We start from the raw sequence: 27,886 nt of genomic DNA on the forward strand, positions 1-27,886 counted from the left end.
AGCGCCGCCCCGCGCCCGCCGTGCCCGCGGCGTCCCGGGACCGGGCCGGCGGCAGCGGCGGCAGCGGCGGCCGCGGCACACGGAAGAGGAAGTGGTGCCGCGCCGGGAGCCGGTGAAAGGCTCCGCGGGGGCGTGCGGAGCCCGAGCTCAGCGAGGCCCCTTCCCGAGCAGCCGGCGGAGGACGATGGGGGCGGCCGGGCTGCTGTGGGCCGCGCTGTGGGCCCTGCTGCTCCCGCTGGTAAGGACGCGGGGCCGCGCTGCCGCGCCGGCCGGGGCCGAGCGGCGCCACTCGGGGCCGCCCCGGCGGATGGGGCCGCCCGTCGCTTCCTTCCGCTGCCGGCCGAGCGGCTCCCTCTGCCCGCCTCATCCCCCGGACACGTTCCCGGGAGCTCCCCGGCCGCGGCGGGCAGGGCCCGCGCAGCTCCCGTCTCCCGCGGCTGGGCTGCGCTGGGCTCCGCCTGCCTCCGGGCGCCCCGGGGCGGCTCGGGCTGCAGTGTGGCCCGGGGGATTTGGGCCTCCTGGGCGCGCCTCGGGCGAGGCCTCTCGGTTCCCCCCACCGAGCCCGGGGAGCTCAGGCCGGGCCAGCTCCGGTCACTCCTTGGGAGCTGAGATAACAAATCTCACGGGTGCCGGCGTGGATAAACCTGGTGTTTCTAGAGGTGTTTAAATTTGGATGCGGGGAATGGGGAAGCTCCTAGTGTGTGTATGCGTCCTGATTTTTGTCTTGTTCATCTTCAGTGCCGTTTTGGTTTCGGTATGGCACATATTCTCCCTCTCCACAGGTGTACATTGCCATGGAAATCTGGCAGGCCAGACTACTCCAAATGGAGTAGTGAAATGGGGAAGTCAGAAATCTCTGTAACCTGCTTAGGCAGTACAAAGGACATATATGCATTAAATGCTGTTCCACGAAATTGTTTTGCTGTTGAGTTTTTTTATTTACCTAATTTTAACGAAGTTTTTATCTTGTTTTGGTAAGACAGGATGCAGAATACTTCTTTCCTATGTAGGAAGTCACCATTGGATCTGCTCAGCAACAGGTGCACAGCACAGTCTGTTAGTACCTTGAGAATGCCTGTGGGGGAAGTAACTTGTCTCCCTTGCTTTTCCTGAATCCCACATAGCTGTCACTGGTGTGCTGGGCTTTTCTGAAGAGTGGCTTTGCTCCTTAACCTAGTGGTTTGCCGCTGCTGACAAGGGAAGAGGCTTCTGGCCTCCTATAAGACTCCAGGCCCTGTGTCCTGCCTCCTTCTTTGCTCTACAGATGCAGTTGTAGCAGTGGTGAGCACTGGACCCAGGTCATTCTGCCTCAGGAGCAGTGTCTTGGCATTAAGAGCTTGGGGAGTTGGGACTGGGGAAGGACCACTGCTGCTCTGAGCATGGGCTCCTGTTCCCCTGGGTCCCAGTGCCTGGAGAGAGGGAGAAGGGCCAATCTGTGTGTGTCACACGGCCACTGGCAGAACAACAAAATGATGGTTGTTCTATTCATGGCTATTTTTTTCCCTGCCTTTTTGTGTTTCTGTGGGTTTTATGTTGTCACTTGCTATGTACAGACTACCATCTCCCTAGTCTGTACCTTTGAGTTTCTGTATGTCTTATCTAGGTACTAATGGTGATGGATGTTGTAAATATAGGCTTGGTTTGGTCTCTGTGTCTACTGGTTCATCTGATTTCCTGTATTCTACATGGTGGGGTTACTGATACACTCCAAAGCTCAGCAGTCAGGCCAAGCTTATATCCCTGCAGGGACAAGGACACGTTTGGAAAATTAAGGATTAAGAGACAGAATGAGACTTCTTCTCTATCAAGGATAAGGAATTATACAACAAAAATTTAAAGGTTGTAAGGGAAGGAAGTATGATGAGAGAACTACCTGTCAAAAACAGGAAGGAATTTGTTTGGAGGTGAGGGGCCATTGGGAATTGTCTGAACCTGAATAGAAAGGAGATGGTGATGCCCCTTTAGGTAAGGGCAGCTGTTATGCCTCTTCTCCGTGTGGGAATGCTTTTATGCCAGAGCAAGTCAGCCTAGGGAAGCAGGTTAATCTTTTCAAGAGATGTTTTTGTGACCACACACTTAGTCTTGTTCTTAAGTAACAAGATGGAAAATGTGCTTGGTGAGAAATGCTAGCTTTGTATGTGTAGTGAGAGCAGGATTTGTTCAGTTCAGCTGACTGCAAGGCCACCTACCCAAACCGGTAGCCCTTGTCTGTTGTGAAACAAGGATACTGAAGCCATTAGAAAGTAACAGGACTTTAGGTGGATGCAACAGGATTTCCGTGGGGATGGTCCAAGTGAGGCGCATCATGTAGCGTTTCTTTTAATTTTTAACTTCTAAATGCTGTCTTTAGAGCTTAGCAATGACTAGGTGTGGGCACACGTCATGCTCAGGTCCTGCCTCCCTCCACCTCATGAGGATGAATTGTGTTCCCTGGTTAATCCCCAGAGAAGGGAAGCTTGCCAAACAAAACATGCATATCAAATAAGCAAGTAATCACTCCTTCTAGGTAGATTCATGCTTGTGTAGCATTAACACTTGATTTCCTGGAACCCAGAAAACACTTATTATTCTACTTGATGAAGCAGAAAGAGCTTTTAATGGATGTAAACCTCTGGGGTTTGCACCTGTTGGAGGTAGTTACTGCTTTTAATTCACCATTACTTTGTACTTCTGGATGAGTGCACTTAAGAGGGAGGCTTGATCATTTTTGTGCTGATCATAAATCATGGAACAATTTATTTTAGCTGACAGCTGAAGAACTGTTCTGTGTTAAACAGTTAATGTGCTCAGGCCCTTTGACACAGTTCTCCCAGCAGATGTTCATGCGCTGTGGCCAATATAATGGATTCCTCTGAAGAAGGTTTTTTGCTATTCAAACCAGGCAGACATAAACCTCTGAAACAATATCGTCACATGCTTTTATTTTCTCTCCAGTTCTCCCCTGCTGTAGAACACAAATCTTCTAGCTTGAGGAGAAATGCCTCTCTAGCACTGCTCGTTGCGTATCTGACAACTATTTGGGCTTCTCCCCCATACCCATGCCTACTTCTAGCTTAATATGTTAGTGGGTTTTTATACAAATCTGGAATTTAGAGCAGGATTTAATGTTTTCTTAATCTGATGATGCTTCTTGCTATTGAGGTCAGTTTCAAGACAAACAGTTGAAAAAGATCATCTTCCAGGTTTTTTACGGTTACACTTCTTTGAGATGCAAATAATGTTTGTTTGTTTTCACTGCTTTATAGCTGTAGCTGCATCTAATCTTTAGTCTGTTCATTTATCCACTTAGATACCTGATCTTTATTAATGCTTGGGGAGAAGTATTATTCCTAACTTCATGAGAAGTTTTAGAATTCAGCTGTATTTGTAAATAACAGGAATCATATTATGTGAGGGAGTCTAATCTTAAGAAACACCAGTATTTTCTTAACTACACAAATTCTTCTTAAAGTACACTAGTTGGTCTCTTTGTGTTTACAGTTACTTGACCAAAAATATTTTGGTAATTGTCACATGATACGTACATACATAATACATATAATCCCCTACTTTATTAGTAGGGAAAATTCTAGAGTCTGCAAGGAGGCAAAGATTTTAATCTCTTTTCCAGGTACTGTTCTAATTGCTTTGCATGTAAAATGTTACACGTTTTGGAAGGCACAAGATAGAGAATCTGAAATCCTTTGCATAGGTTTTGTGCTGGTATTCTGCTTGGTGACATGAACTGTACATGTCATAAATACACTGTATTTGCAAAGAGGATAAGCAGCATTATATAGTAATTAGCTTATTACTAGTTTTCCAACCTGCTCTCAAGCTCCCCATCTCTTACGGAATCAGTCATTATGTAAAATAATTGAGTAAATTCCTTTTCTCTTAACAGTTCTTTCTCTTAAGCTTTTTAAAAGAATGTCTATATAACTGATATTCTGATCTTGGTTTAACTCAGAACACCCTGATCTGTTGCAGGTGGCTGCTGATGAGGGGATCCTGCACGCCTCTGGGGGTGGAGTGTCTCCAGTAACTAAGGATTACTGCATCATTTACAATTCTAACTGGGTATCTCTTCCAAAAACCTTGGACAATGCTGTAAGTAGCTTGTAGTCATACTCTCCAAGAAAACCAGAATGCAGTATGAATTTGGGTTAACTATAACTGGCCTTCAACATTTTGGATTTAATAGGTGCTACACTGAATATTTGCCATTTTGGGTCATGTTGTCCCCTTCCCCCCAAACCACTCAAAAAAAAAAATCTATAATGGACATTTCTATCCTTTAGAGAGTTGGCTTCTAGAGTTTACAAAAGGAATACTCTCTGTATGCTTAGAATCAGTTGTAAATGTGTTTATGTATTCATTTTATCCTGTTAAATTTTTTTTCTTCAGATGTTATCCTTAAGTCTAAGTTTTATATTTGGGAATTAAAGTTCTGTTTATTTGTTTACAAAAACTGGTAAAATTCTGAAACTTTTAAAAAATTTTCATTCATCAGTTTGATGTAGTATTTAATTGTCTTGAAAACACGTGGTGTAATAGGAGATTATCTGAAATGTACCATCGTGCTGTATTTTCTGACTGTTGATGTGAGGCAGAAATAAATGTTCCTTAGGCATTTTTAGAAACAGGAAATACTTTGTGTTTGGGATTGATCAAGGCACTCTGTCTTTCCTTCTGTTCATTTGCAGACTAACTCAATGTAAAACACAGTAAAAATCATTTGTCTGCCCCAGCCATCTTTGCTGAGCCGCTTTGGCCACTGGGATGCCTTGAGCAACTAAAGAAAACTGACAATAATTTCAAGATAATTGTCCATATGAAATTAAACTTTGAAATAAGGAGATGATGATCTAAGTAAAACATTATTAGACTGAACAGCTGGTTTTGAACAAGCATAATACTTTGGACCTCTGATTATGTCGTATCCATCAGTGCTCTTTTGGCTTGTAAGCCTGGAAATATCACAGAGTGTACACTGGATTCCCCTGAACTACAAGCAGTGATTTTCCTGTCTAATCAGTTTCTTATGATTAAATTATGATACAAACTGCTGTGAAGTTGCACTTAGAAATATCCAGATTACTTCTGCTCTATCCTGCTCTCAGTGTCCCTTAGTATTGCAGGCTGCAGAAACTGCTGCTGTGATTTTATATTCCTGAATTAATCATTCTTTTCTGTTACACCTCTTTCTGGCAAATCTCAAGTTAAAGAGCATAGTAATGGAGTCATCTAGATTAATTTGTTTGTAATATCAATTTTTCTGCTTTAATCACTTTAATTCCTTTTCTCTCTCTTGCTCTGCAGACTTTCAGGACTCTGGAAAACCTGACTTCTACAGTCCTCTGCAATTCATCTGAAGTTCCTTCTGGCGTAATGAAAGACAAAGCAGTTGTAGTGATGAGAGGAAACTGCACTTTCTTGGAAAAAGCAAGAATTGCACAAAGTTTGGGTGCTAAAATGCTGTTGATTGCCAGTAAATCTAGGCTGGTAAGTTACAACACAGAGTTTTCTTGTGTAGTGAAATAGAGTCTTGTCTATTTGGTCCTGTGCAGGGTTAGCTGAGAGCAGCCCCACAAGCAGAGAACCCTGACCATGTGTGGGGTCCCAGCAGAGCCATTTGTCCTCCCCACAGAGCTGTGCTGGTGGGGCTGTGCAGTGCTGGGTTACATCTGCTAAGAGGAGCTACAGCTGAGCTGGATTTTTAAATGTCCCTTGTATCTTCAAACGTGTTTCTGATGCAAATACTTGTCTTTATCTTTCCCTAATTTTAGTGCATTCTGAACTCCATGTAAACTTAGCTGATACTGTTTTAAACATTTGTGATGAAAATAAGCTAGGAAAATATAATCCAAAATTGGAAATAAAAAAGGTATTGTGAGATCGCATTGCTTTTTTGTTCTCTATTGCAGCTGCAACGTGTATGTACCAATATGTACAATTTATGAATTTGTGTGATTATCACAGAAAGTTAATCTTGTTTTAGAAGTGTAGAAATTAAAAACAGTTTTGATTATTCCTTGTAATATTACATAAAAGCACAAGAGCTGTATGAATCCAGATGTGTTGGTATCATCTGGTTTGATTTAAGTACATCTATCTTTATTGACCTTTTGCAAAGGGTGATGAATGAGCTTTTTGGCTTTTACCTTCCTACAAATACACTGAAATTGAAAGGATAATCTGCTTTTAGGGATTTAGCCTACTTTGTAAATAGGCTCAACATACTTATCACTTACACTTTCTCTTTTAGTCTGCTATTTCAGATAACAAGACTGATTTTGAAGATGTGACTCTTCCAGTTGCTCTTATAAGATATAATGACATAGTAGATATGCAGCTGGTAAGTAACAGAACTTCAGCATGTTATGGTTGTATAAACTTAAATATTTGAACAAATAAATTAATTTCAGGTCAGGTCTGGATGTCTGCCTGATTTGAATGTGCTTAGATACTGCTTTCAGTTCTAGGAGAGGATGGACATTTAGTTGTGGAAGTACTGGTCTTCCTAATCAGGTGAACAAGAGAGAACAATTGATTGATTAGAACACAGAATGGGAAACAATACCTAACTGGAGATGGGGAGCCTTAGAAGTCTTTCTGCTGAACAAGATAAGCTGTCTTCCAGTAGACTTGGGTACAGTTGCAGGTGCCTGACATTCCTGAAGAGCTGTAGCCTGAGAGGATTGTTCCTTTAGTGCAGAAGCTACAACAGCTGAGCTTGTAGCTACTGGCACCAGAGCTTTCAGGCAAGCAGCACCTGAGCAGGTTGGATCTTGAGGAAAAACTGAGAGTTTTTTTGCCTTTGGCAGATGATGAGCTCCCTCTATACAGTGTGACAGCATCAGCTACAGAGTGGTTAGGCAGTGTGGTTTGAGTTTCTGCTGGTGAGTTCGTGGAGAGATGCCAAATGCATGTTACTAAAATGTGGCAGTTGTGGTATCTTCTACACTTTATAAGCAGGGCAGTTTGTTTTGGGAGGATTTGGAGTTTCTTTTCCTTGGCATGTAACATTAGGATAACAGAATATTGCACAGGTTTTAAGGAAAACAGTATCTTTTCTTCAGTGTGGCTTTTTCTGTTGTTATTATATTGTTTTGGGGTTTTAATTTAGTGTTGAATAGTTTTGCTAAGCAGGAGTTGAGTTGCACATGTTTTTCTGTGGATAGCAGAGGCTAGCTTCTTGAGTTGAATTTGCAAGCTCACTTCACCATTTCTGCTCTTAATCTTCAGAGCTGCCATGGGAGGTTGTCTTAGGTAAGTATGCAAACTGAAACTGCCTAGATTTGTAGGACTCTGGTTGTTTACTGTTGTGATTAAAGATAGGTACTTGCTGAGCACTGACATGACTGAAGGTTTGTGCTGACTGCCACAGCCTTGATAAGTACTGTGGTTGGGTTCAGGTTGTCCTCTGTCTTCAGATTTGTTTCTTCAAGTCAGATAAGTGTTGTTTGCTTAGCTGAGTGGTTTTAGGATGCCCTACTAACATGAAAGGGAACTAGGGCAAGTTAGGACTCTAAATGGTTCTGAATCTTCTCTGCACCACTTTATTGCCCAGGAGTGGTGTCATGCAGAATCACTTCTGTACAGCTGCAGTAACTCACCAAAGCACCTCTGCTCTAGATTGGTGTGCCAGGTGATGGCTCACACTGCTGCTGAATCAAAGAATTCATTTTTGTCTTTTAATGAGACTGCCTTCATAAAAGTAGTGAGGGACACAGCCTAGACTACAAGGGATCTTTCCTAGTTCTGCTGTAGTTTTTTGCCAAAGCCTCCTGTCACGTTGCTGGCAGCTGTTATTTTGAATGATATTCTATGCATAGAATCCAGCAGCCATTGTACACTTCCTACTACAATTGCATTTCTGGTTTAACTCTCTTTAAAGCTTCCAGTTTCTCCTTTTATTTAGAAGAGAGAGACCACACAAGTCTGAGGGACTAGTTTGCATAAGCATTCTTTTTTCTTGTCAAGACTTCATCTCTGTGAGCCTTGACCCTTAGAGCCAGGTCTGTTAAGAGTCTTGATAGCAATAGCAGAGACTTACTAACCTTCTAGTCAGTGGACAGCTCTCTTGTAGAGTTTTAACCTGATGCAGGCTGTTTCATTCTAGTGCTCTCTGTGGTGGAAGTTGAGACTTACAAAGTTTTTAGTGAAGAGAGGAACAAAAGGAAACAATTGCTTTAGATTCTAACGTGAATCATACTTTGTAAGATTTATGAAACTTAAAGGAAAAACTGGATTAAGATCTGTTGGAACTGAATATTAAAAATGTATAAGCCTCTTGGGGTTTTTGGCATTTTTTTGGTTTGGGTTTTTTTTTTTACATAGAGGATGCTGTGATTTGAATAGGGTTTTTTCCCTTTAATGTTATGTTCCACTTCATACAACTGCAATGTTTCACTAGAACTTAATTTTATTCCTTGTTTTTGAACTTCCATAACTTCAGGCAAAAAGAATGATTCTGACTTCTTTAGCCTGCAGGAAGGTTATTATCTGTAATTAGAAATTCAGATGCTGAAATGAGTCAGCTTTCTTCATATGTGGCCACTGTATTCCACTCTACTACTGGGCTTCCCATTCAGTCTTTCTACTGCCAGTTTGATCTTTCTGAAGCCAAACCTGTCTGTCATGTTCTTCTCTCTCCTGCTTTTATCTCACATGCAGACTGTAAACAAATCTGGGGTTCTTTTCTGCATCTCTGAAGTCTGTTCTCACTGCACAATTATTTTAGATGTCTGGACTTAGTTTGACTGCAACAGCAAACTTGTCTTCCCCACTACTTGGCATTTCCTGTCAAATTATCATCCCTTTTTTGTTTTTCAAATCTCTCCTTTCAGTCAAATGGAAGCACCTTGGTTTTGCTTTCAAGATTTTTGTGCAATTCAGTACCAGTTACATCTCAGTGTTCTCTCCCATTTTCTTCTGTGTACTTCAGCTGCTTGTTTTTTTTCCTTAGGTCTTAAATTTTTTAAATAGTGTGAAATTGTTTTCATTTGAATCCATCTCAAATCATGTTTCTGTGAAGCTGTTGGTAAATAACTTTCTACCACCTTGAGCTGTCACTGCATTCTGTCTGAAGCCTCATGTCTGTATCTGAACTGGGAGTTTTGTGGGTTTGAGAGCTAGAGGTAGACTTCTGCTGGTACTGTGATTCTGTATTTCAGGCTGATTGAGTTAGATGTGCTTTCCTGCAGAGCAGATGTCTTTGACAGCACTTGGTATATTCTGGGGAGGCATTTGGATTAGAGGCACAACTTCTCAGAAGCGTGGAAAGAATGCAAGGGAGTACCATTTTCTCTTGTGCTATCTCTGTATTTACACAGCAGTAGTAATAGGTTTGTTTCCAAACCTGACCATCCTGAAAGGTAGCATGGAAAGCATTGCTTCTTGGCAAACATATGACATGTCTTGTGCAGTAAGTTGAAAACTTCCTCTCAGCATTGTATAGGTTAAGAGTAGGAAATCATGATGTACATCTAGTTGGAAAATAAGCAACATAATTTCTTTGTTCTCCTTGTGAACCAACGTGCATGTTGTATTTCAGGTGCTTGGAAATGAAGTTAATGTGACTCTGTATTCACCACCTTTGCCAGAGTTTGATTACAGTATGGTTGTCATCTTCCTGATTGCTGTGTTTACAGTGGCACTGGGAGGCTACTGGAGCGGAGTAGCAGAACTGTAAGTTTGTTAAATGGAACTGCTTAAATTACATGGACTGCAAAGCTTGTGAAAACTGTCACTATGATCAGTGGGATATTATTTTCTTTTAGGTTGGTAGTTAAAAAATTAGAAGATCTAAGTGCAATTAGCTGCTTTTCCATGAAATGCACTGTAACCTCTGAAAAATCACCATAGGTCTTTGAGGAACCTTGAGCATAAATTGTAAAAGTCCCTGAGGGATAAGGCAGCTCTTGGGAGGAGGCATGAGTTAACATTTTGACAAATTACCAAACACTCAGTAACTGGCATCATAATTCTCAAAAACTGGCTGTAGCTGCCTTTGAGAGCATGGCATTATTCTGCAGTATTTCTTGGGTGTCTGTGTATGCTAAATGGGCCAGTGTTTCTTGGTACCTTCAGGGTCTCATTGGTGTTCTGGTGCTTTGCTCCCCAGAACAACAAGGAGAGGATTGTATGTGATAACAGCAGCTTCCTTTTTCCCACAGTTATGCAAATCTAGCTATTTTAAAGAGATTAAAGAAGTAGAAGGAGGGGAGGTGTGTATGTTTCTTTTTTTGAAGGTTGGATCTGATTATGCTTCTTTTTCACCCGGCAGTGCTGCAGGGTGTGGCTGCACTGAATGCTAAAATAACAAAATGTGGTGCTGTCTCCCATATTAAAAATACCTAGATGTAATTTTTAAACTAGTTAAAGCACTCTTTCATAAATCTAGGGTGAGCTTATTTTTTTTAAAAAGCTGCTTATTCAAAACCTGTTTTCTGAGAAGGTGATTCATCTAACAAGGTGCCTTGCTCCTGTGGGTTATTCTCTTTTGAAGGTGGCTGTTTCAGTGCTGAATTCAGAGTTTTGTAGGTAGGTCCTGGGATTCCTCAGGAACACACTATCTGATGGACAATTTGCACTAGGTCTGTACTAAGGAGTAGAAGGGCTATCTGCTCAAAGAATGACCACAGCAATTTAAGTCTCCTTATTTTGCATGGTGAGGCATAAATATGGAGTATGTATGCACAGAAATCCAATTCCCAGTGAAAATCCCCAATTATACCACCTCTCTTTCACTCTGTGAGGTGTAAGGGTGAAAGAACTAGTACTTAGCTGGCTTCATTCTGTTAACATGCATGGCTTTTGCAGACACTTAATGTCTAGTTAAGGTTTTAAGTGTGCAATACCCACAATTTTGATTTATTGTAGACATATGTATCAGATTGTCTACGTTTAGCCCAAAAAATTTTGTAGTCAGAGGTGATGCACTAATAGAGCTCAGTGTGTGCATCCTGAAAAGTAGTTTAAGAGTACAGTACTACTTTTTTTCACATGGATCAGGGGTTTGGTTTGTGGTGCTCCCTTAAAGTTGGCAATTACCACACCATTGGAAAGGAGTGCAATTAAGAATCTTTTCCTTGTGATTGGTGCTAGGTTGGAGGTGCATATCTTCATTAAAAAATGGAGAGAATCTCAAACTATAACCATACCATTTTCTGTGGTTTTAAGTCTAGCAATAGTATGAAGGACTAAACTGAAACCTTGTCTAAATGTTCCATAACCAACAATTCTGGTCCTAGTAAAACATTTTCATAATCTGTCATCTGAGGTAAATGTGTTTGTTGTTTCTTAAAACAGTGAGAATCTGAAAGCAGTAGCGAGTCCCGGGGAGAGAGAAACCCGACGGAAGAAGGAAGAAAATGTTACTTTCACCCCTGTAACAGTTATCTTGTTTGTTGTCATCTGTTGTGTCATGCTGGTCTTACTTTATTTCTTCTACAAATGGTTAGGTAAGAAACAATGAATAATCTCATTTGACTTATTTTTCTGCATGATCTTATTAAGTGTTTAAGTCTAAAAAGCTAGATTTCTAAACTAAAATGAATGTAACTTTTTAAATTGTTCTCTCCATGCATGATTTGAGGGTTGAAAGAATGCAGTTGCTACTTAAAAGAGAGGTTTCTTCAGCTATCTTACAAAGACTGCCTTGGCAGTGCTTCCTCTGAATGAAGTCATGTGGAAGAGAGGTGACTAATGATGAGCAAAAAAAATATATTATTTATGTCAACGTTCTTGGGAGGATGGCAGTGACAACCTGGTAGTGTTTAGAGTTCGCTTGATGAGAACATTTTTTGCTAGTTGGGGTTTGGTGTTTGGATTTAGTTTTTTTGGTAGTGAGGATCTGGCTAGAAAGCAATTCTGATACCTCTGAGTCAAGTTTTTGCTTGATGAGAACTTCCTCATGGCAGAAACACTCAGAAATCAGCATTTTCTATAATTAACTGACTGTGGTCTCCAGTGGCTGTTGAGCACTGCTGTAACTGTTAACAGTTTATATCATGGAATCATAGAATCCTCAAGGTTGAAAGGGACATTCAAGATCATCCAGTCCAACTGTCCACTCAGTACTGTCACTGCAACCTTTAAACCACATCACCCAGTGCCAGATCCAGACACCTCCTGAACCCAAAATACCAAATGTATGTTATTGTGTTTGTTTCCTGTTTGCTATTTTTTTGTTGCTGATTCCCATCTTCATTGGTTTTATTTAGTATATGTTATAATATCAGTCTTCTGCCTGGCATCTGCGATGAGTCTGTACAACTGTCTTGCAGCATTAATAGGAGAAATCCCAATTGGGCAGTGCAGGTATTGTGCACCTTTCACTTACTAAAAATAGAAACTTTCCTCTGGGTATTTTCTGGTTGTTACTCAAGGCAGCATGAAAATATGGGAACAGTCTGACAAATTGTTTCCTGTATGGTTTTAGTGTGTGGGATAGTTACAAAAGAAAATTACAAGCTGCTTTATTAAATATTAAAGGTATCTGTAGCATAATCAACAGTTACAATAGTTGCAGGAGATTTGCTGCATTGCCTTTTTTTGAAAGCATTCTGTAATCAAATTTGAAAGGCTCTGCTTGGCTGGCTGAGCTTGGTTTTACAGAATCCTGGTTGTCTGTCATATGTGCTTATTTTGTTCATCAAGGAACTCTGTAAGGGGAGGATCCTGCACATTTGATCCTATTTGGGCAAGTACTGTGCTATAGGCAGTAGAGGGATTTTTTCTTCTTTTTGACCTGTACTATACCTGCCAAGTTTTAACTTTCAGTGTAGACAACACATTGCTCATGTCATCTGTGTTAGAAGGTCGTGGTTACAGTCCTCACGTGGGTGGTGAGTTACCAGTGCACAGATGGGTGCTTCTTACCACTCTGAGTTAAATATCCTGCACCTATTAGGGAGTATGGGAATGTCCCTGTTTTCCTCCCCTGCATTTTCACTTTTTCACTGAATATTTAATGCAACCAGTAGTTCTTTTTCCCCAAAAAGAACAATGCTTATGAACTTGGAAGTATGTCAGTCATGTGGTTTGCATGTTACTTAGTGCAGGATATTCCTGTCAGGTGATTTAGTAGCCCATCAAAGGTAGTAATCAGGTAGAAAAGGGGTTTTGTGTAAGCTACAGGAGAAGCATTACTTCTGTCAGTTATCAGTTCAAGAACTGTCACAGAAAACTGAGTAAGTGGTAGAAATGGATATTGGCTCACAATTTTGCAATACATAGTTACTTAATTTTTAATCTTGTATTATGTTTCTTAAAATTGCTTTTTCTCAGCAGTACCATTTTGTGCAATTATGAGATGTCTGTGCCTCATTGACATAGCTCAGTTGGTATAATTGTTACATGACAGAAATGGATTAAACAAGCTCATCTGCTTGCTGCCTTCCCTGGATATGTTTGCTAGAATGAGGACAGGCTATCCAAGCCCCTCTTGGCTTGTTTTTAGTGCAGCCCAGAAAGGGATTGGTGCTGCAGTTGCAAGAAGAAGAAACTCCTGGATTGAGAACACCTTGTCATCTTAAGAACCCATGATAGCACAGGCATGTGTCTTGGCTGTTGCAGGCTTTCTCTTTTAATTTAATTCATTTCTTTTAGGGTTACATGTTGCAACAAAACCATTGAAGTGAGGCTTATTTTTCTTGCTGTATTCTGCATAGCAGCAGCTGTTGTCTGGGCAGTATTTCGAAATGAAGATAGGTAAGTGATGCATTCTCACTTAAGAGTAAGGTGAATAATTGGTGTTAATGAACTTCCCAGCATACAACTAATCCTGGAGCGCAGCATCCTTCTAAACTCCAGTGCCAATTTCAAAAAGATCATGAAAGTATTTTGAAGCTTAACAAGCATGGGAGTAATAGAGAACAAAGCTATGCAAATGAACTGTGTGGTAATTTAAAGTTACAAAAAACTATGAAGGTGAGGAAGAACTAGCTTGATTGCTAACGATTGCCACAGAAGAAAAGAGGTACAGAATAGCATAGGGAATAGCTCTGTTCAGCAGTAACTACAACATCCCTGTGTTATCAAGGCTGTTTCCAGCACAAATCCAAAACATAGCCCTTACCAGCTGTTGTGAAGAAAATTAACTCTATCCCAGCCATTACAGCTGGGATAGCACAGACAGTTACCTATTTATGATCAGAGGCTGGTGTAAATTGACCATCTTGAAACTAGGACTTCTGTGGTTTTGGTAACAGTAAATCTGAGAAACTAATTTCTTGCTTGCTGAGAAATTGTCCTTGCTATTTCCAGCAAAATCTAGATTTCAGCAGTAGTTGGAACAATCTGTAAAAATGGTTTGGGGTTTTTTTTTTAGGTGGGCGTGGATTTTGCAAGATACTTTGGGAGTTGCTTTCTGCCTAAACTTCATTAAAACACTGAAAATGCCCAACTTTAAGGTACTGTAAGTTGCTTACCATGAGATAGTATTCTACTGCCTTGAATCTGTAAGTTTACTGTCAGGAAGTAGGTTTTCAACATGCAAGAAATATATATTAAAAACCATAAATTTTACAATTTTTAATAATTATTAAAAGAAACTAATCCTGTTCTAAATGTTATGCCAGATTAAAAAACATGGTGCCAGAATCTAGCTGTGTGATACTTGAAAACCCACAGTAATATTTTCTTCTCTTTTTTTTTTTGCCAGTCCTGTGTAATACTTCTAGGCCTCCTCCTTCTATATGATGTGTTTTTTGTCTTCATAACACCATTTATCACAAAGGTATGTCTGTGAATTTATTGTAAGAACAAAAATGTCTGGTCATTGGGTCTGTATTTTTGTTTAACAGGTCAGTGTTTGCAATGGTCTCAAGGTGGAAAAGCTGATTTCCATTTTTCCCCATATAAGACAACAGTGGCCTAAATTTTTATGGCAATCACATGGTCAAAAGTAAACCATCCCCAGTTAGTGTGAGGGATAGTGTGATCAGGAGAAATTACTGCCCTCCATTTTTTTTCCTTCTTTTACTTTGAACACCCATTTTTTGGAATGTGCTGTGGTACTTTCTGCAGTGATCACTTGCAGTGTGGTATGAACTGTGTGCAAGTGTTAACCTGCTTTTATTTTGAAGCAGAAAGCTCATGGCAGAAAAAGCTGACATGTTTTTATCTAAAATTCCAGCTACATCTAGTGGACTTGTTGTTTGGGGTTTTTTTTAACATTATTTTAGGCTGGACTACATGTTTTTATTGCAAAACAATACTGTATAATACTGTACAATACTGGGGCATTCCCTTTGATATTCAGGATTTTTCCAATCCTGAATTGTAAGTGGATGTACAAGCAGTTTTTGTAGATGTAGTATGAAAGTTTTGGTGCATTAAACCACTAACTTTTGAAAAATAACTTCAATTTCAGAATGGGGCAAGTATAATGGTTGAAGTTGCAGCTGGTCCCTTTGGAAACAGTGAAAAGGTATGAACAGTCACTGTAACATGCAGCATTAAAGTACTGACTCTGTGTAGCTAATTCATAGTGTGCTTTTCAGCATAACTTTCTCACAAAATATAGCCAGCTTCTGCTATTTTCTTATAAGTATTAAATGCCTGTTGACTTGGGTTTGATCCTAGAGTGATGGAAACTTGGTGGAAGTCCCTACTGAACGCTCAGCTCCCCATGAGAAAGTAAGGATTGTATTTCAGATACTGGATTTTTAAATTATTTCCTCTGAAAAGACTATTCTTTTGGGGAAAACTTCACTGTCCAAATTTCTCTTTAGGGCCTGGATATCGTTGATCAGTATTCTATAGTTAGGTTAATAATCCAGATTTGTTACTCCCGTTATATGGTTAAATATTGTTTTAACTTTTTTTTTCATGTGTGCATATTATTTGTAAATCTGAAATTCCAGCTTACCAGTTGCCTTAAGCTTTATCTACTTTCTATGTTGGTTTCTGGTTTTTACTTCAGGTTCTACCTATTTTGAAGTTCTGCATTAACAATAAGTTAATTATATTTAAACTGTTTATTAATTTAAGCAACCAAAAAAATCCAGAACACTGGAATGCTTTAGATGAGATTTATGTGGCTTCTGAAATAATGTTTTACAGTTACCCGTGGTTATTAGAGTGCCTAGACTGGAACACTCTGCATCGACACTCTGTGACTTGCCCTTTTCATTGTTGGGTTTTGGAGACATTATTGTCCCAGGTGAGCAAATATTTTTGGTAACTGTAACTTATGAATAAATATTTTGGGTTTTATTCTCAGCTGACTTGCAGCGAGTTTATTCACAGAGTAATTACTAAACTGAATGCAGCAGTTTGCCTTAATCAGTCAATGCAGAATACAACAAAAGCCAGAGTAGAAGAAGAAAGCTCAGTATGTTACAGAATACTTAAATAGTGAAAGGTTTTCTATTTTTTGTTGCACTGGATTGAGTAAATGCAAGTCCCATAGGCAAATCCAGTTGTCAGAATTAACTAAATTTCATCAAAATCCCACAGAAAGCAAATATTTTGTGACTTCTTAGGATTTTCATATCCTAGACTATGTAATTAGAGGTGAGGTAATGTAAAATATTGCCAAGTTTTTCCATCTTTCTCAGAAGAGCTGAATTTGGCCCTATTTGGAGTCTTGAGCACATTACTTTAATTGAGCATGTGCAGGCGAAATTGCTGAATGTTAAGAGTGAGCATTAGAATCCTGTTGAAGAAAAGTATTAAAAATAGATTACATTTCTCTATTAGAAAGCTGAAAATAGCACAATGTAATTAGGTTGCTTAAAACCCCCAGCCTTTAATTCCAAGCTTGCTTGGTTCATATTTCTGTTATGGTTTTGATTTTCTAGACTTATGATAGGATTTCTTAGACTGATTCTTGCCTTTACAGAAAAAATAATTGGAAGAAGATAAAACAATAATGGGAAGTCTTACTATAAATTCTTTTATGCTGTTTTCATTTGGAAAATTGGGGAGAGAAAAAATCATGACTAAGCATTTCATTAATCCTTTTCCTTTTAAAATTTTTTTTTCCTTCAAGGGCTTCTGGTTGCCTATTGTCGAAGATTTGATGTTCAAACAAGATCATCTTCTGTATACTACATTTCCTGCACAATAGGTAAATCATGTGATATTTCAGCATTGTTGATCTTCATGGTAGCTTTTTTAAAATGGCAAAACTAGATGGTTTTCTTCAGGTAAGGTTCAGTGTTGTCAAGAAACGCTTTATAAACTCTTTTTAGTGTACCTGCTTATATGTAAGGTGACTATTCTCTGTGGTAGTCAATTGCTTTGAGAAATCTTGCAAATACAGAGCAACCTGTTGTGTCTCTCCTTCAGTTATATTAACAAAGAAAATATTGCTTAAAAAGAAATTCTGTCTTACTAAATGATTGACTTAATCTAAAAATCCTCCTGTTCTTAATTGTGTATGTATGAATGTCTTTTTATAGCTTATGCTGTTGGTATGGTGCTGACTTTTGTTGTCCTGGCATTGATGAAGATGGGGCAGCCTGCCCTTCTCTACCTTGTACCATGTACACTCATCACGAGCTCCCTCGTTGCCTGGAGGCGCAAAGAGATGAAGAAGTTTTGGAAAGGAAGCAGTTACCAGGTAGGCTGGATGCCTTGGGTATTTTGTTGTTAATTCTTTTGAGTATATGCTTCTCTGAGAACTTGGTGATATATCACCTGCAATCCAGTTTTTGCTAGTTTTCCTGTAATCTTCTGGAACTAATAAGGAAAAATAGTCTTTACCCTTAGAAAATCTTAGTCTTGTAGTTGATATGGCAGAACAAAGCTCAAGGGAGATGAAATAGCTGGTTCAGTACTCAGGGAGGAAAAGAAATTTGTTCTATCCACTTTGAAATGTTTTCTTGTGCTGTAACATTCCTCGTCTATCATCTTGATGTGGTATAACATGAGTCACTGAACTAAGCATGCAGACTCCAAACTGTACCAGCTCTGTATTAGAGACAGCTCAAAAAAACTGGTGATCAACTAGAACTTCAGAAACTTTCCATGCATCACTGATGGCCTACATCATCAGGTTGTATGGAGCATTCAGGAACAAAATAGCTGGGTTATACAATTGTTTCCTATCGCAGCACACACTGTGGGCACACTGCCTTGGATAATCTATTTCCCCTTTGGTTATGTCTAACACTACCCAGGAACTGCAGTTCTTAAAATCCCACCAGTTGATACGTGCACATTTTCCCTGATGGGACTTGATGTAGTAACTGAGTGTGCCAGTAGCCCTTGAGAGCTGGCATTTATCAGAATACAGACCAGTCTCAAGATTACTCTGTGCTTTGCTTGAGACCTAAGTCCAGTATTGTTTGAATTGAGGCACCATCACCTGTACCTAGGGCATGTTGAACTCAGAGATGAGATAGTCTCTTCTGGGGGAGCGTGGGTATCAAGTTGATGGTGAATAGGGGCAGCTCCTGCTTGTTTAGCTTCTGGATTGGAAGGTTTAAGTGGGTCAGTGGAAGTCGAGGGTAATTCTTGTAAAGGTAAAGCTACAGGTACTGGCTCCTATAGTATTACTAGCAAAATGCTACTGTTTGTTGATCTAATACTCTACACCTGCTTCAGCTGGAGTTTGGTTTAAGTGTGAAATTACTCTGGAGATTTTCAGCTTTAACTAAATACCCTGTCTTTCTGTTTACAAAATCAACTCCTTTCATGGGTGCAGTGAACAGAAATGTTACTCTGTAGGTCAGAATGAATTTGGCTTACTGTGCATTTATATATAAATTAGTGACTTTTAGCTCTTCTAAAATAAACAAGGTCACATTTATGAAGCCCAGTAGCTCTGGGTTTGTTGGGAGGAAAACACTTAGCAATTTATTTTCCTCACTTGAGTTCTTAGTAAGATTGGCCTGAATAAATTTGGCAGGTCTCCTTAGCGACAAAAAATTTCTTGCACTTCTTGTAGCAAAACTCATACTTGAAAGAATTATGTTGCCATAGTAGTTATTTCATGTCCTTTCAACTGGTTTCTTGAAGGATTAAAACGACTCTGAACTTCAGAGTAGTTTTGAACTTGTTTTGAGTCAGGTGACTTCATTTCTAGCACAATATAAAATGCTGATTTCAACCCCCACTCCACCATCCCTGAGTTAGACTTCTCTGTAGTTGAGCCTGTAGTTGACCTCTGTGTAACTTTGTTAACTCCTATTTTTCTATAACTTTCTGAAGAATATTTTTATATTAATTTTTTATTCTCAGAGAGTGTTATTCAAGTTGCACTCTCAAAATGCTGCAGGGTTGATCTTTCTCGGATATTGTCCTCCTTATCTAAAACTGTATTTTGAACTGTCCTTACTGAACTTACAAACATGCAAAAAAATCCAAGTAAACAAACAAAACCCCGAATAGCCCCAACCCACACAGCCCCAGGGCTGAAATCTCCAGTTTTCAGTGCTCATTCTGAGGAGGAAAGATACAGAAAGGTGTCAGAAGACAATTTTTTTCAACATCAGTGATTCAGACTTGGGCAGAGCTGCTCCATTGACAAGGGTGGCCAGACTTGTGTAGAGGTTTCCTTTGCCCTCATGGGAACAGAAAACCCTTGCAGAGCTGTTAGAGCAAAGTGTCCTAAGAATAGGGGTAGAAGAGCATATACAGTGCATCAGGTGACTAAACTTCTAAGAATAGTCCATTAGTTACGTTTTTGGAGTTTTGGGTTTTTCTGATTTTTTGTTGGTTTTGTTGTATATGATTTTAATAATGGAATGAATTTTATTTAGGTGTTGGACTCCTCCAGGACGCCTTTGCTACAAGGTGTGATTATGGCCTTCTTTTACTGCAACTTTATTAATCATCTTACAGTTCTTTTTTCTTCTTTTTCCCCCTCTGCTTCTTCTTTTCAGTCTTTTTTGCATCTACTTCTTAATTTTTGTATTAATAACTCAATAGAAGAGGGTAGAACTGAAGACAAGATACAAATCTGTATTCACACTTAGGTCTTTTGCGTTTTTTATTTTTTTAAAGGAGTTAAGGAAAACATAAGTAGCAATGAAGCCATGATTCCTAAGCCTGAAGGCAGGCTTTGTATGCTTCTCTACTCTCTAACTTCCCAAATCCCTAGGAGTGTCTTCAAATATTTGCAGTTAGTGTTAGTTCCTCTTCTGTTACCTATATTGCAGCCCTTCACCTGATTTTTTTGTGTCGCTGCACTGATGTGAAAACCTGCTTAGACCTAAACAACAATTTTGTTGTCTTTTGTTACAACACTGAGCATTACAAATTTGCCTTTAGTAATCATGTCTACATCCCTTCTGTCACCCTCCTGCTCCGCAGTGTCCTTCACCCCATCCTGTCTGCACTGCTTGCACTGCGCTGGGGAGCAGGGATTGGGACCGGCTCTTGTGGCCTTGCTGCTGCACCACGTCTGGACTGCAGCGAGGTTTGACCTTTCTTGGCAGTAGCTCATGACTGCTAACACTGTTGGTATTTATCTTCACTGTCCACACAACTTGGAGAGAGCAGTGCAGGCTTTCAAATTTCAGCTCCTTGTGGAATTTGAGCATTTAAATATAATCTTGAATTATAGTTGCTGGAGTTGTACATCTCTTTATAAAGCATAGGGTGTCTGCCATGAAGACAATTTGAGATGGTGAACTCTGCCTGTGTCTTAAATTCTCAAATAAAAAGTACTTTTCTCATTAGCTCCTTTCTTCTAAAAAAGAGTACTTTAACAATTTAAGTCTCATTAAAAAGCCTTAGTAATAAAGAAATTAGATATAAACCAAAGATGGTATTAGGAAGTGGGAAGGTATGAGTGCAAATTAAAAGCAGATGGCCAGACTATTTTTATAACATAGAATTCTTCTGTCCTGCTGTGTGCACTCGAGTTCTTGGATAGGTTTGTTAAAATCAGTTTTTTAGTTTCTACTTTATATGCATGACAAATACTTGACTCCCCAAGATAGCTCTGAGGTCCCATAATTCATAGCTGAGGTCATTTCTGTTTCTGCGTAATGATGCAGTCTTAAATTCTAGTTATGCTCTGTGTGGCTTTTTTATGGTGTAGTCTTGAGCTGTAATGAGTTGCTGCACAGAAAAACATTTTAACTATTCACTGAAGTGCAGAGATTTCTTGGAAGAATAACATACTTACTTTCCTGCCACCTAACTGGCAGTATTGTTCCTGTGAAGTGTATAATAAAGGTTTATCTAGGTTTTCTAGATTGCTTATACTCCTCATGTATGCCTTCACGATAAACTAATTTCATACTTATTTTCCAGTTATTGATTTAATTTTAGAACACTGTTTTTTGTATCAGTGCAATCTATGAAATAATTTTAGCAACATCATGGACAATCTAGTGGCCTAATGCAACTTTGAAGTCTTCTACATAGAGTAGTCTTGCAACCTGTTAGAGTTTGTCAGTTCCAAGTGTTTAGCACTTCTTACCTTCTTTGAAGTAATAAATCAACAGATTTGTCACTGCCATGTTACACAGCATGCATCTGCTATTTAGTACCATAAGTTTTATAATCACATTTTTAGATACTTGCAAATTCATCATAACTGTGAGTTGTTAAGAATTCTGTGAATGCAGCATTATTGCCATGAATCTTGCAGGCAACTGTGTGCATAGGTACCTGTGTACTCTTACAGAGAGATTTGTACTGCCATTTCTAGTTTGGGTCTGTGGAAGTGGTTTTTTTGGGGTAAGTTTGGTGCTTTTAGTTTATAATAGTTCACCATGTTAGTAGATAGGTTAAACAGAAACGTCTACACCTCCCCCTTAAAAACTGTCAGAAATTCAGATATGAGAGCAAAGCTTCTAAATCTCTTCCACTTCAAAAATATTTGTGAGCTCTCCACAATGTACAGTCAGATTGCTTTGCCTCTTTCTTGGTTTAAAACAACAGCTTTGTCCAGGATTGTAGCAAGGTGCCTTCATCTTGCACCTGGTTGCCATAAAGGTTCCTGCAGCTTCTGCTGAGACTTTGAGGAAGGGTTTGTCCTGAGAGAATCCACAGTGGAAATACACGTGTGGAGGAAGCTGCATAAATGCCATCTCGTACTTTTAGAGAGGCACCTGTTGTCCCCAGCTTTACGTTGTGGGCTGTCCTTCTGTGTGGAGGAAAGATTAGGAATGGGGTGATGTGACATTTTTAGCCTTGAAACATTTATTTAAACACCCCCCTGAAGCATCCTTAGTGCTTTACTAGGCCTTTGGTTTTAAAGTTAACTTTAAGATCTGATTATTAAGCAGAGACTTTAAAATTTAAATTCAGGTGCTAGCTCCAGCATTTGTACAAAAAAAGTACATTTTTTGCTGCTTAGTGTTGTAGGACTAATAGAAGAATCTTTGACTTCGGAATACACTGAATTATTGCAAATACTTTTATTTCTAGAAGCACCTTGTGAATTTAATAGGAAAACATTGTACAAAAATGCTTAGCAAAATTACTTTCTCTATGCCAGCTATTACATGATCCTCCCTAGGTTGAAGGAAGATACATGGCATGACTTGATGTAATATGGTACTGTGGGGGGAGGTTGTTCTTCTTTTATCCTGGAAACAAATACTTTAATCCTCATTCAAAAGGATGGTTTGAGTTCTGTAATTGTAGGGAGTGTTTGCTTTGGGTGACTTTTGATGTGGATTTTTGGTCACAGTGTAGAGGAAAATTCTGGATAAACTGAAATAAATGCAAGATTGTCATTAGCTCAAGAGCTGGGTGTTCACTGCTGGACTGAGTGTGTGTTGTTGCTCTAACTCAGGTCTAAGGTCTATTGGCAAGACTGGTGCCTGCCTTAGTTCTGACTGTTGTGATTCTGGCACATGAAGGGAGGGATGTGAAAGACCTCTTCTGGTCTTAGATTGATGCTGTGGCCACTGGGCTTTTGTAAACCTTACCCAAATCCCACTGACTTGTTTTTTGGAACTGTCATCTTGGTTTACTGCACAGCACATTGGTGTAGCTGGACTGTGAAACAGCTTGTTTAAGCAAAAGTGCTTTTGATAAGGTATGTTTGTGTACTTTGCAATGAAACAATTCTGTTGGCATAAAAGAAGGAATGGCACAGAGCTGGGTCATAACTAGAGAAGAGAAAAGTTAATGGAACTCGTCTCTTTGCCCTGTACATAAAATGATACCACACTAAAGTGTGTACAACACAGCAGTCTCAGGGCCTGGCTTTGTCCTGGCAAGGATTCTCTAGCAGGTGCTAGTAAGACAAGAAAATAATTGTGTGGAAATCTGCCCAGCATAGATCAGAACCCACACAGTGAGCAGCTGTTGCACAGAAAGAATGGCAGGATATGCCACTATGGAAGAACATAAGTAGGGTTTTCTACCTTTAGATGCTTAAAGCATTATCCCTTGCCCTAATAATCCTGCCACTCTGGGTATATGAGCTCCTTGGCACATTCTGTTTTTTCAGCATTAGTTGTACTACTTCCGTGTCTTTTGTCTCTGGCTCTCAGCTACCTAAACTGTCCAGTTCTTGGCCTCTTGTTAATTATGCTCAATTCTGAAACCCTTAAACTGATGGTCTCAGTTTGTTACACTAACAAACGCGTGTATTACCTTTGTAATTCATTCAATGCCTTGTCTCAAGGGGAAAACCAGAGCCCTCATTGCCTCCAGCAATGCAGCAGTGGATAGTGAAACAGGCTGCTTTTTACTCAGGACAACTACAGATTTGAGTTACTCAGGCAATCTAATCAGTTACATTAATGCAAAGTATAATCAGTCTATAATAATCAGGTTTGGATTCTCTCCTGATGCAGGACTTTACAGTTCCGTTTCCTTTATCCTTTCTAAAATAAAAGGAAAATCTACAAAGAAATGTGACCAATACAGTTAGTTTTGACTAACTGTAACATAGGTAGCATTTACAGCCATGAAAAGAGGAAAGTTAGTCTTTTCTGTTCAAGCTATTGCTTGCTACCTGTAAATGTCAGGTAAGATCCTAGAGTCTACTTCCAGTTTTGCAAGCCCTATCTTTGAAAAATTTGCTTAACCCCAATTGTTTTTTGTTCCTTGTATTTAATAATTGAGATACTTCTGACTTATAGGTTTATTTCCTTGTAGAGGACTCGGGTCCTTGGAGAATCGTTCTGTAGTGGAAAGCATTAGCTTTGATTATTTGGCTTAAATACTTTTCTGATCTATAGAGGACTTCCTAAATGTATGCTGCTAAAATGCACTCTAACACGTGTTTAATTATATTTCTCTTAGCTAACAAATACTTTAGATCAATGGGGGGAAGGAGTATTTCTTTATAAAGAGCCATCTCTTTTCACTTTTTTTCCTTTTTACTTTTAGATGATGGAACACCTGGATTACACAGGAAATGAAGAAAGCACAGCATCAGCCACTGAACAGCCTGGAGGACAGTAATATTTGGGATCCTGATTTAAAATAGCATTTGAATTTTTGCCAGCTGAATTACAGTAAATTTGGTGAAATTTTACAATAGAGTGTTTCCCACTCTGTGTAAAAGGGTTTTTTATTCCTGCACCTATATTTTTATGGAAAATACTGTTAATAACATGGAAGTAATCAAAATAGAGTTGCATTTTTACAGCCAAACCATAGCTAGTAACACCGTGCCTTATTTCGATTTAAATAAAAGGATATTTTCTATGCAATTTTCCAACCGTGTTTCTATACAGTATATTTTTATAAAAGTTGCTTGCCCATATCAGCTTGAGTGAAATGTTTTTTTAAAGTTTTGATTAAGACTAGTGAAGTTTCCTTGGAAAAAAAAAATACAGTATCCTTCGTAGGATTTGTTTGCAGATTTTGAATGCAAAGTTGGATAGTAATGTAACTATAGCAACTGAAGAATGAAACTATAGTTCCATTACTACAAGTGATTCAATAAACAGTGTGTAAGTCTGTGTACATTGTTAGCCATAAAATAAATAACAGGGCAAAATGAGTGTGGGGTTGTGAACTCTTCCTCCCCACCCCCTCATTGTATCACTGGCTTATGCCTTAATTCTGAAGAGCGTGAAGCCTTGGATTATATACATTTCCAAACATTTAAAAACAATAAAAAAAGGAAGGTACTTACACATGGTCCTGAAAACTTCTATGCAGCTCCTGGAATATTTGACAAACAAGATGGTGCAAAAGGCAAGAGGTTTTCTGCTCAGTAAATGCTATTTTAAGGGATGGGATAAAATGTTAACACTGGCCTGGTTCTCCCATCTGTTGAGACTAGGTGTGTATTTGTGGTCTTCATTGGCTCTGGATCAGTTCAGAGGGATGGGGGAAGACAGGACAGATTTTTTTTTTTACCTTTTGCATCTGCACCATACGTTTTTTTGAACTATTTGTGAAAATTCTTTGCAACTGATAGACAAAACAGGTTTGAATAGTGCTAGTAGTACCTGTGTTACTTAAGGCCAATGCATGTGTTTAACTTGTTTAATCTTAATTTGTTTTTGCTTTTAAAGACTTGGAAAAGGATAAATAGTTTAAATCATTAGTTTGCATTTAGAAGAGTTCGTTTGACACTTGTTCTTTTTTCAGGAAACTGCAAATTGAGGGGGATTAGGCATAGAAAATTTGTATAGCTGTAATGCTAACACTTCACACCAAAGAAGACTGGAGAAGGCTACAAGGGGAGACCACTGAGTTCAATTAGTGCTAATGGCAGGTAGTCGTTAAAACATTTTTCCTATTCTTTAAATGAATGTCATTCCTAAAGCAAGTACAGTTCAAGAACCCTGGAGAAGACAACTGAGTAAGCACATGCTGGGCAGTGGCAGTGGAGGCTTTCCTGCAGTGCCTTCTGCAAGTGCCTCCTTTGTTTGAAGGTCACCTCTAGACATTTCTAGTCAGTTTGGGGCAAGTCGGCTCAGGAAAATTTACCCTGATTAAATCTAGTTTAGCCAGATTTGCTTTGGAAGTATGTTAATTAAGACAATTGAAAATCTGTATTGGCAGTTAACAAAGGCTTACTGCAAATTTACGTAATTTATATCAAGTTGAAACTTTTGTTTGCAAGAGTCAGGAGCAGACAAACCGACAGCCTGGATATCTCTCAGTTGTAGCCATTCACACAGATTGAGTGTGGTTACGGGTAAGATACCTCACCTTGTTTGCAGCTTCCCTAAGAAAACAGAAATTACAAGCAGTTTTTTATGTTAGTAGTTCCCCCCCTCGACTCGAGCTTGAACTGACAGCCTCAGAATGCAGTAGTCATCTTCAGTCATCTGCAGTTTTTTATTTAACTGGCATTTCATAATAAGTTACAGCATACCTCAATGTTTTAATAGCAGACTGAAAATGTGTCTTCTGATGTGTTGTCGTGCTCTTAGACAAGCCCAGTATCTGCCAAAGTTCAGTGGTTTTGAAGAAGTTTCTGAAAATTCCTGAAGCAGATAAAGAAGTCATAACTCTTTCAAAGTCATGTACAATTAATTGAAAGCCCTCAGAAGCTTCACAAACCTATGTAAGATGACTTCTTTGTCTCTTTGAAATCTTCCACATGGAGGATTTATTAAATTTTCAGCTGTAAGTGATAATGGAATTAGTATAAATAAAAAAGACCTTTGGCAACATAAGTGTATTCAGCAGCTGGCTGTGGAAGCTCTGTCTTGTTCTGTGCCTAATAATGCTCCATGCCTGATCATGCCTGAGGTTTCACACACACGTGCTGCAGTTTAGTGGGATGTAAACTAACTTTTTTTCTTTCAAATGCTTAGGTGCTTTGTTTACAAAAATTACAAATGGAGTTTAAAATTTTATATAAATAGTAGGTTAATATTGACTACTGAAATGAGGTTTTGTAAGTTCAATAGAACTGATTGCAACACTTCTAGGAATTTTGAATGTTTTTAATATTAAATTTGGTTGAGCTAAACACTGTTAAAAGCCTTGTTAGTCATACTTTAATAGAAAAATCTTACTACCTTTTCATTGTATGTTTACTGACAACAGCCCCCTTCCTTGTGACTCTTAAGTTATCACCTTAAGAATGTTATTAATAAATGTTACTTGGAAAAAAATAGTTGGGTAATTGCTTTGTTCTAACTCATCCTTTTCTTACTGTGATTGTTCATGGCAAAACAGTTAACACTTCATAATACCAAGTAAATTTAAAATCCATAATACATCCCCATAAATATGTAGTTGCAGTTTTTCTCAATGTATGATTCTGTTAGTAAGTACCTGTATGATGGGTTTGGTACATTGCTTTTCTCTATTTTTTTTTCCCCCTGGGATGCAGAGAGAGGAACTGAAGTGAATTGAGCTACATCCGTTTTCCTGGTCTGGCTCAGTAAATGCTTGTTGTACAGCTGTTAGTGCTGAGGCTCGGTGAAAGTACACCAGAGAAACAGTGAGCTGGAAACTTAGCAGCTGCAAACTTCTCAGTGGAAACAAGCTCCCTGCAGTCAGCCAGGAAGTAGTGCTGTAGAGGCATCTTCAGCTGAAGGTACTTAGCCATGAGGGCAAGAAACAGCCAAGCCTCAGACTTGAAACCTGGGCTGGGTTGGAAATGTTGGCAAGGGAAAAGAAAAAATCACTGAACCTGAGTGCACTTGATATGTGATCCTTGAGACATCCCTACAGCCCTGTGATGGTGTGTTTTGTATGTAACATGTTTTGAGGTATTTTAAGTCTCTTCTGCTTGTACACTGGAGGTTCCAGTAGCTTTGAGTCACAGTAATGGACTGCTTAATGGGGACAAAACTCTCCAAAATGCTCTTTGAATTTACTTATTTTAAAAAGTAGAAGTTAAGAAGAACAGACACAGCTGCAATCAGCAAACTTGTTTTTCACTGTCTGTTCCCCAAGCATTCCATTATTAAGGCTGCTCCGTTTGGCACACTGGCAAAACTGTAAATCTCAAAATTGCGAGTAGAAGAGGCAGTTTCTTATAAGGAAGGGGATGCTTAACAGTTTAGATCAGTCCAGTCTTTACAATACAATTCCATTTAGACACAAGAATAAG

General features: G+C 39.2%; 1 protein-coding gene across 4 annotated transcripts; it reads left to right on the top strand.

Annotated features, from left to right (window-relative positions):
- On the top strand, positions 1 to 26,941 carry SPPL2A (signal peptide peptidase like 2A). 4 transcript variants are annotated; one of them, XM_032123149.1, is made up of 17 exons: positions 1 to 238; positions 3,970 to 4,089; positions 5,302 to 5,484; positions 6,248 to 6,337; positions 9,539 to 9,672; positions 11,296 to 11,447; positions 12,210 to 12,306; positions 13,597 to 13,698; positions 14,318 to 14,399; positions 14,651 to 14,725; positions 15,362 to 15,418; positions 15,574 to 15,627; positions 16,054 to 16,153; positions 16,985 to 17,062; positions 17,397 to 17,557; positions 19,701 to 19,734; positions 24,244 to 26,941. In XM_032123149.1, exons 1-17 carry the CDS (start codon positions 185 to 187, stop codon positions 24,273 to 24,275), a joined length of 1,605 nt encoding a protein of 534 aa, XP_031979040.1. In that variant the 5' UTR covers positions 1 to 184; the 3' UTR covers positions 24,276 to 26,941. The 4 variants fall into 4 exon arrangements, with proteins under 4 accessions (XP_031979040.1, XP_031979039.1, XP_031979042.1 ...); XM_032123148.1 differs by lacking the exon at positions 19,701 to 19,734; XM_032123151.1 differs by lacking the exon at positions 15,574 to 15,627.
- Positions 26,942 to 27,886: the final 945 nt, after the last annotated feature.

The sequence above is a fragment of the Corvus moneduloides genome, chromosome 13, assembly GCF_009650955.1.
Source record: "Corvus moneduloides isolate bCorMon1 chromosome 13, bCorMon1.pri, whole genome shotgun sequence".
In the NCBI taxonomy this organism is placed as follows: domain Eukaryota; kingdom Metazoa; phylum Chordata; class Aves; order Passeriformes; family Corvidae; genus Corvus; species Corvus moneduloides.

What these genes read in the sequence shown, in the direction of transcription:
- SPPL2A (XM_032123148.1), top strand. Translation starts at nt 185, where the DNA reads ATGGGGGCGGCCGGGCTGCTGTGGGCCGCGCTGTGGGCCCTGCTGCTC. An exon ending in TGAAAATGCCCAACTTTAAG is followed by an intron (nt 14,400 to 14,650) that starts GTACTGTAAGTT and finishes TTTTTTTGCCAG; the next exon opens with TCCTGTGTAATACTTCTAGG. An exon ending in TAACACCATTTATCACAAAG is followed by an intron (nt 14,726 to 15,361) that starts GTATGTCTGTGA and finishes CTTCAATTTCAG; the next exon opens with AATGGGGCAAGTATAATGGT.